The sequence below is a fragment of the Triticum dicoccoides genome, chromosome 3B (genome assembly GCF_002162155.2).
Source record: "Triticum dicoccoides isolate Atlit2015 ecotype Zavitan chromosome 3B, WEW_v2.0, whole genome shotgun sequence".
Classification (NCBI taxonomy): domain Eukaryota; kingdom Viridiplantae; phylum Streptophyta; class Magnoliopsida; order Poales; family Poaceae; genus Triticum; species Triticum dicoccoides.
Genome location: NC_041385.1, coordinates 834,719,760 through 834,727,742, shown reverse-complemented (window position 1 = coordinate 834,727,742; position 7,983 = coordinate 834,719,760). Strand labels below are relative to the sequence as shown.

General features: G+C 51.6%; 2 protein-coding genes across 2 annotated transcripts in view; one reads left to right on the top strand and one right to left on the bottom strand.

The window, feature by feature from the left end:
* Window positions 1–5,364, bottom strand: part of LOC119280216 (heat stress transcription factor C-2a-like) — a 61,401-nt gene extending 56,037 nt beyond the window's left edge. Inside the window, exon 1 of the mRNA XM_037561144.1 lies at window positions 5,074–5,364. Within this exon, the coding sequence (XP_037417041.1) occupies window positions 5,074–5,364 (291 nt within the window). The remainder of the gene's footprint in view (window positions 1–5,073) is intronic.
* A 915-nt stretch (window positions 5,365–6,279) lies between these two features.
* LOC119282556 (heat stress transcription factor C-2a-like) lies at window positions 6,280–7,342 on the top strand. The gene has a single exon (XM_037562743.1). The coding sequence runs from the start codon at window positions 6,320–6,322 to the stop codon at window positions 7,082–7,084; it is 765 nt and encodes a 254-aa protein (XP_037418640.1). The 5' UTR covers window positions 6,280–6,319; the 3' UTR covers window positions 7,085–7,342.
* Window positions 7,343–7,983: the final 641 nt, after the last annotated feature.

The following is a 7,983-nucleotide window of genomic DNA, read 5'->3' as shown; positions in this document are numbered from 1 at the left end:
TACTATTATTTTCCCATGTACGTATGTCGTCGTTGTCGATATAAACCCCTCCCGATAACTTCAACACGTGGGGGGGTCGATATACCCCCTCCCGATAACTTCAACACGTGGGGGGGTCGATATACCCCCTCCCGATTACTTCAACACGTGGGGGGGTCAATATACCCCCTCCCCGATAACATTTATTTTCCCGTGTATGTATCTCGTCGTTGTCGATATTACCCCCTTGAAGCGTTGTCGAGGCCACCCCTCCCGATAACTTCAACACGAGAGGGAGGGTCGATATATATACCCCCTCCCCGATAACATTATTTTCCCATGTATGTATCTCGTCATTGTCGATATTACCCCTGTGAAGCATTGTCGAGGCCACCCAAAACCCTAGAGAAGCAGCGTCGAGGCCACTAATTAATATGATTCCTTACTGTGATTAGCTAGCTAGTTCTACGTTTGCCACTAATATATTCATATCTGTCATGTTTGAATACTAATTGACATGTTGTAAATATTTGTAGAAACTATGGACACCCCCCGAGACGAAGCAACAGAAGTGATGTTGGAGGAGATAATCGCACATGGAAGTGATGTCGTCTTATCGTTTCTGAACGACACCGATGGTCTGGAAGGACAGGGTGAAGAAGCAGGCAATTATGATGGCTCCTTTGACCCAATGCAGGTGCAAGAAGGAGACCATGAGGACGGCTTCGATGACCCAATGACGGTGCAAGAAGTAGACCGTGATGACGACTCCGGTGACCGAACCGAGTCTGGCCAGGTATATATATTAGTTAAGCCTGTGCCGACTAGCTAATTGATGCATTCATTGTTTTGGTATATGTACACATATTAATTAACTCTCGTCTTTCTTCTTTTTTCTAGCCCTCCGGATCGAGCACAACTTCGGTAAGGAGACGAGGCCCGAAGAAAAAGTTGAGCTCGGATGAAAGGTTTGAGATCACAGCAATCGCGCGCGACGGCAAACCGATTGAACCCATCCGGACAAAGAACGCATTTGCTGCTCAGTGCAGGGTTCTTGTTAGGGACAACATCCCAATCAGCATCCACCAATGGTATAAGCCGAAGGAGGAAGAACCTCAGGTGTCTTATGTCAATGATATGCAAAAAGATGATCTTTGGACTGAGCTGAAGGCAAATTTCACCCTACCGCCAGAGGAGGAACTGGAGAAGCCAGTTAAAGAGCAATTAATCAAGTCTTGTGCTCTTATGAAGATGGCAGGCCTATTCAGGAGGTGGAGGAAAGACCTGAAAAAGTTTGTCGACAAAGAAGAGACACCAGAATTCATTGGCAAATATGAGAATATCAGAGATCACTGGCCCGCATTTGTGGCCCACACGACATCGGAAAAGAGTAAGAAGATGTCGGCGACAAACAAGCAAAATGCTGCGAAGAAGAAGTTTCACCATCGCACGGGGTCAGCTGGCTACCTCAAAGCCCGGCCAAAGTGGTCCAAGGCTGAGAATGATCTGCTTGATAAAGGATCAAACCAGAGACAATGAAATGGCCAGACCGTTGCCAGACTTGGTTCTTCGGGGCTGGCGGAACCTTGGACCCTGTATCAGGCAAGTGCCATTGGACGGACGAGCAACTGAAAACACCAGTCAACAGGCTTCGGCACTATATCGATGCAGCGCAACAAGGGACGTTCGTTCTAGACAGGGAGAAGGACGAGCTCACAATGGCCCTCGGGAATCCTGAGCACCCTGGATGGACACGAGACACGTCAGGCTCCATTCCGTGGAAGGTTGGTTTTCCGGACGCAGGGGGTTACCAAACCCATGAGAGGAGGAAGAAACTGGAGCAGAGCCAACTGCAGGCGCTGCATGAAAGGGTACAAGGGCTAGAGGAACGAGAAGTAGATCGCAGCAAACGACCTGCCGAAGCTTCCCCCGAAGCTACCCCGCCATCTCAGAGGAGAAGCAGCATGGCTTCCACCGAGCTGCTTCAGCTGGAGCATGTCTTGACGGCTCCTGCTAGCAACCCCGTGGATTTTATCACGGAGGCTCAAAATTGCCACCTTATGACGCAATGGCAGAACTTAAAAGTCAAGGCGGCTGTCGGCCAAGTTCGACCTTCTGAACCCGGCGCAACTTTTCACTGTCGTCCGATTCCAGAAGGATATGCTAGGGTGATGGTGGACGAAATAATGGAGGGACTTGAGGACCTCCAGTTTGACCACCCTACTGGTGAAGGGGAGACTCGGCTGGGTTCTGCTCTGAAGACTCCATGCCTATGGAGGAAGGAGTTCATCAAGCTCCTGAACTGGACGCCTCCTCCTCCTCCTCCGGCGAGTCAAGGCACTCCGCCTTCTCCACCGCCTCCTCCTCCGGCGAGTGACAATCAGGGCACTCGGCCTCCTTCTCCAGCGCATGGCGGCACTCCGCCTCCTTCTCCGCCTGCACCGGCGCGCCCGAGCAGCCAGCAGCCTCCTCCTTCTCCGGCGCGTGGCGGCACTCCGCCTCCTTCTCCGCCTGCGCCGGCGCGCCCGAGCAGCCAGCAGGATCCTCCTTCTCCGCCTCGCCAGCAAGGGCGGAAGAGACCCGCCGCCGCCCCGGCTGCTCCGGCGCGTCGTAGTCCTTCTCCTCCCCCTCGTAAGCAAGCACGAAAGAAGACAGATGCCGCGGCCGCTCCGTCTGCTCCGGCGTCTAGCAGTACAGCCAGCAGAGGCGGGAGGCAATACAGATACGGTCCTTCTCTCAAGCCTCTAGAGAAGTTACCATACGAGAGGACCAAGGAGGAAAACGCGAAGATCGTGCAGACCGAAGTGAACAACTTGTTTGAAGGGGTGAAAGCAAAGAGACATCCACCTCCGGAGGAGAAGGTAGATCCGGTGAAAGCAAAGCGCACTATCGATGCCCTGAGGAAACCACCAAAGTCTCTGCCGAAAAACAACTATGAGTGCATTACTGCAAAGACATATCTCGAAGCTAACCAGTCAGGAAGTACTGTCAGTGATAAAAGGTTAAAAGAACGAGCAACTGGGAAAAAAATTGCCCAGCTCGGCGAACAAGCAAAGCAATCGTGCCCCCCGCTCAATGTGTCTAGCGGCGACATCGTCGCTAATGCTCCGGGGACGGTGGCCGGTTATGGCAATGTTGCAGATTACCTGCCTGACGATCAACTTCCTGATTTCTTGGAGGTGGACGAACACAGATACGAGTACGGGAAGCCTCTCGTCAAGGATGAAAAATCTCTAACAACGATGATGCGAAGATTCCATAATTGGTACATGAAAACTTGCAGAGAGTCTGGGGGGATGAATGCTTTATATCTGAATATTAAAGAGGAGCACGACCTCGTTGGAACTGATCTGTTGACTGTTCCATTTGAGGAGTTCTTCGAGTTCTTCAATCAAAAGGCCCTCGATAAATTAACGGTCTTTTGCTACTGTCTGTAAGTATTATTTCTGTCATTAAGTCTCTATATATAGCTCGGCTCTTTCATTGCATGTATTTATAATTAAGTATTCTCACTATATTATGCAGATTGAAGATCGTTGAGTGCAAAAAACAAGAAATGTATGATATTGGGTTCATTAACACAAATATCATAGATGAAATTCAGGTTACAAAGCACGCCGAAGAGGCCGAGGCCAACTTGCTACAATCGTTGATCAAAAATCAAAACAAAGATTTAATACTCTTTCCTTACAACTTCCAGTGAGTGTTACTGTCGTGTGCATATTCGGTTTCCCTTATTACTCGAGCGAGGTTATAGTAATGTAATTGATAAGTTATGCATGCGTGCGCAGATTTCACTATGTTCTTCTGGAGATTAAGCTTGAGCGGGGAGTAGTAAACGTCTTAGACTCGAGACGAAAAGATCCCGCAACCTATGCGGACATGACTAATTTGCTCAACAAGTAAGTTCAATCGATCATTATCGCACCATATCGGCAACTTTTTGTTCATTTCCTGATATCTCAAGTAATAATAATTATTTTCTTTCTCTTGTAGGGTTTGGAAACAGTTCACCGCAGAAGTTTCGGGACTACCGAAGGAGCTGCGATATACATACCCGAAAGTAAGTACTACTAGCTAGCTAGTTGCGCGCATCTCCCGTTGATTTTATAGCTGTACTTTCATCAATGTCATTTATAATGCTTCATTATCAGTTTGATTGACCTCTATTTCTCGTAAAGTGCTTGCGGCAGGAACAATGGAATGATTTATGTGGATACTACATGTGCGAGTTAATCTAGAACGCGACTTTGAAAAATATGAAGTGCGTAAGTAATAATATTCACAATTTCATTTTATTACACCATCATTTCTGTTGAGTTTCATTCATATATGTATTAACCCCCTTCTTCAAATTAGACGTGGCAGATGCGGGATGAACTCCTAGAACAAGATCGCATGAAAGCAATTCAAAAGGAATTGGCGGGATTCTTTCTTGACCACGTCATCAATAAAGCCGGAGAATACCATGTGGAAGTTGATTTCAATTGTTAGGGGATTGTAAGAGATCTTACATATTGTATATGTATGTAGCCAGTAGCGTCGGATAGATAATACGAAAACTTGTTGTTCGACCAATCTCTCGGAGAAGGAGAGGTCGATCGATCACTTCTCTCGGTATGCATGACGAACTTCTGTACTTAATGGTTCCCTTCATTTTCTTACTAGCTAGCGTGTCGAGGGCATCTCTATATACAGTACGTACCGTCGACCAAGCACGGACATAAGAGAGGACACTTCTCTCTATTAATTAGCTAGCTAACAAAATATATGAAACAGCTAAATTAACCCCCAAAACCCCCAACCCCCCCTTCAATAAAAAAACAAAAACCCCAGCCACTGAAATGGTGACGCGTGGATGCCTTTTGGTCCCGGTTGGTGCCAACAACCGGGACCAAAGGCCCTCCTGCCTGGGCTCGGCGCACCAGCCACGTGGAGGCTCATCTGTCCCGGTTCGTGTTAGAACCTGGACCGAACCGGGACTAAAGGGGGGAGACATTAGTAACGACCCTTTAGTCCCGGTTTAAGAACCGGGACAAAAGGCCCTCACCAACCGGGACAAATGCCATGTTTTCTACTAGTGATGTAGAGTGCCTCCCTCGTTGCTGCCACGACGCGGGCGTTGGTGACCTCCTGATGCGCGGTTACAGTGGCGGCAGCAGCCACGACGGTTTCACCCCTCGCGTCCGCGGCGTGCCTCCGACTCTTCCTATTGGCCGACTCCGCCGCCCGCTGTTCGGGCGTCAGCGCCTTCTTTGGCTTGGCCGCGGCGGCGGTTTTGCGTGGGGCATGAGGCTTGCCTTTGCTGGAGGGGGCGGTCTTCATGCCGGACGAGGCGAGGGAGGTGAGGCCATCGGCAGCGTCGAGGTCGAGGTCGTCATCCATGGAGGGTGCGGGGCGGAAGCGCGCGCGGGCGGAAGGGTTTTGGGGGAATGGGGGCAAATGGTGCTTGCTGCCACCGACCGGCGGGCTTGAGGAGAGGAGTAGGTGTGCACATGTCCGTCGTGTACCCGCGTCAACGTAAATCCGGCTAAAAATTGGGTTAGAAATGGGTCGCCCGCAGACGAAAAGCGGACGCGCGTCCGTTTGGATCGGCGCGTTAGGCCGCCTTTTATGTCCGCGCCGATCCAAACGAACGGCGGCGGACGAAATGGGTCGCCCCGTTAGAGTTGCTTTTAGGATTATCGCCGTCGGCCAGAGACATATATCCGGCAGGCGACAAAGCTAAATCCGGAAATTTTGGACCAACCAATCAGCAGGGGAGGGGAGCTGCCATTTTCAATAAGCGCCGAGCTCAGCAGGTCGAACAGCTCCATTTTGTATCCCATCAACCAGCCCTTTTTAGTATTGTCCGCTGACGGGGTGTTCGTCCCCTGTCCACACGTTAGGTTGTTTCTTTAGTCGCTAATAAAAGAAGCTAGAGAACATTTCTAGACAAAAGAAACGGAAAGCTGGTGCCACTTGCTGTTGCTGAGGAGTGAGGAGTGTCACCTACGATGATCTCGAGGGTCACACTACGCTCTACAATTAGTAGTTAACTAACGTATGCAGATGTTGACAGGACGGCTTTCGATTAGACCACTTGACAGCAGGATGATTCATTGTCAAGGAGGGACACGTATCAAGGTCGATCTTTTGGCCTGACGAGGGGACGCCACGCAAGGCTCCCCAGCGCAGACACGCGTCCACTTGTACTTGGCAGCTGTCACATCACGCCTCCCTGCTCGTAGACATCCCTCGAGTATATATATAGCTCGGCTACCACTCTAACATCACAAGTCATTCCTCATTCGTGGCACCAGTATTGCTCTCTCTTCTTTCTTGTTGTCACGGGTGTAAGATGAGCAGCAGCGCCGGCATGGAGTGCTCGGGAAGAGGTGACGGCGGCGGCGGCATGGTGGCGCCGCCGTTCGTTGCCAAGACGTACGCGATGGTGGACAACCCGGCGACCAACGCCGTGGTCGCCTGGGGGGCGGCCAGCAACAGCTTCGTCGTCGCGGACCCCTTCGCCTTCTCGGAGATCCTGCTGCCCGCGCACTTCAAGCACTCCAACTTCTCCAGCTTCGTCCGCCAGCTCAACACCTACGGCTTCCGCAAGGTCGACCCGGACCGCTGGGAGTTCGCGCACGCCTGCTTCCTCCGCGGCCAGACCCACCTCCTGCCCCGCATCGTCCGCCGCCGGAGCATGCGTCCTTCCAAGGACGACAACGAGGAGGATGAGGACAGCAGCAGCACCATGTTAGCCATGGAGGTGGTCCGGCTGAAGGAGGATCAGAGGGCCACCGAGGACCGCTTGGCGGCGATGTGGCGACGGGTGCAGGACGCCGAGCGCCGGCCCAAGCTCATGCTCGCCTTCCTCCTCAAGGTCGTCCGAGACCACGACGTGCTGCGCCGCCTCGCGGCCGGCTCGGGAGCCGGCCAGGACGAGGGCGCGGAGGAGGCCAAGAGGCCGCGGCTGCTGCTCAACGGGGAAGCCCAGATGCAGGACGCCTTCGTGGGGGAACCCGGGGTCGACTTCACTGGTTTCTACACCGGAGGCGATGGCTTTAGCGGGGTGCCGGTGGACGACCCGCCGTACGCTTTCCCCATGGACGGCGGCTACTGAAGTACTGAGTACTGCCACTTGGTTAAGCTGGTGTTTCCAATTTGTGTACTGTACGTAATACATAGGGACTTTTTGATTTTTTAGACGACGCGGCAAACTACTTTGTGAGCAAGGAGAGGAGACGTTTTGATGTATGGTTACTTTGTCAAGATGTTGTACTGACCCAGTATCTTGATCATGCTCATAAAGATAGGGTGTGTCTATCTATGTTCATAGAATAAGTGTATATGAGTGTATATGAGGGTCTGTGATTGTGCATTGTGTTAGAAAACAAGGAAAATACTTACCGTCAACCGATAGATAACTGAAACTCCCTCCACCACCTCATTTGCGTGACGCGTGTCAGGTGAAGGTCCGCCACTGCTGTATAACCGGAACTTCTTCCGCCACCTCATTTGCGTGACGTGTGTCCAGTGAAGGTCCACCACTGCTGTCATACCCAACCTTATCCCAGCAGAGGCAGTGACTTTTTCCTCCATGAGTCTTCTTCCCTGGAAATCTCCATTGCTTCCTTCTCGCCAACACCAATCGCTGCATCATAGTTGTCGCCAAAAGTCACAACTGCTGATGCCCTTGCCGGCGACGCCCACCTCACTGGAGAGGAGGATGGGGGCGCGGTTGTAGCCGGGGTCAGGCGCGGCACCGCCGTTGCCACCCGCTTCCATCGCAACCGTCGGCCGTGCGCGGTATACCCACCTAGCCGGGGAGGAGGATAACGGCGAGCCGACCTGGTTGGAGGTCCAACGTTGCTTTTTCCTCTCCCCTGTTTGACGGGAGTCCGCGGCGAACGACGGACTGTGATTTATTTCTTGCAACATCTTTCGTGTTGCAAGAAAGATTCCTGTAACATTAGTGATGTGATGTTGCAAAATTTTCTTCCAAAACACCTATATAAAAGT

Bases quoted from the DNA above. Each gene is read 5' to 3' on its own strand.
- LOC119282556 (XM_037562743.1), top strand. From the start codon at position 6,320: ATGAGCAGCAGCGCCGGCATGGAGTGCTCGGGAAGAGGTGACGGCGGC.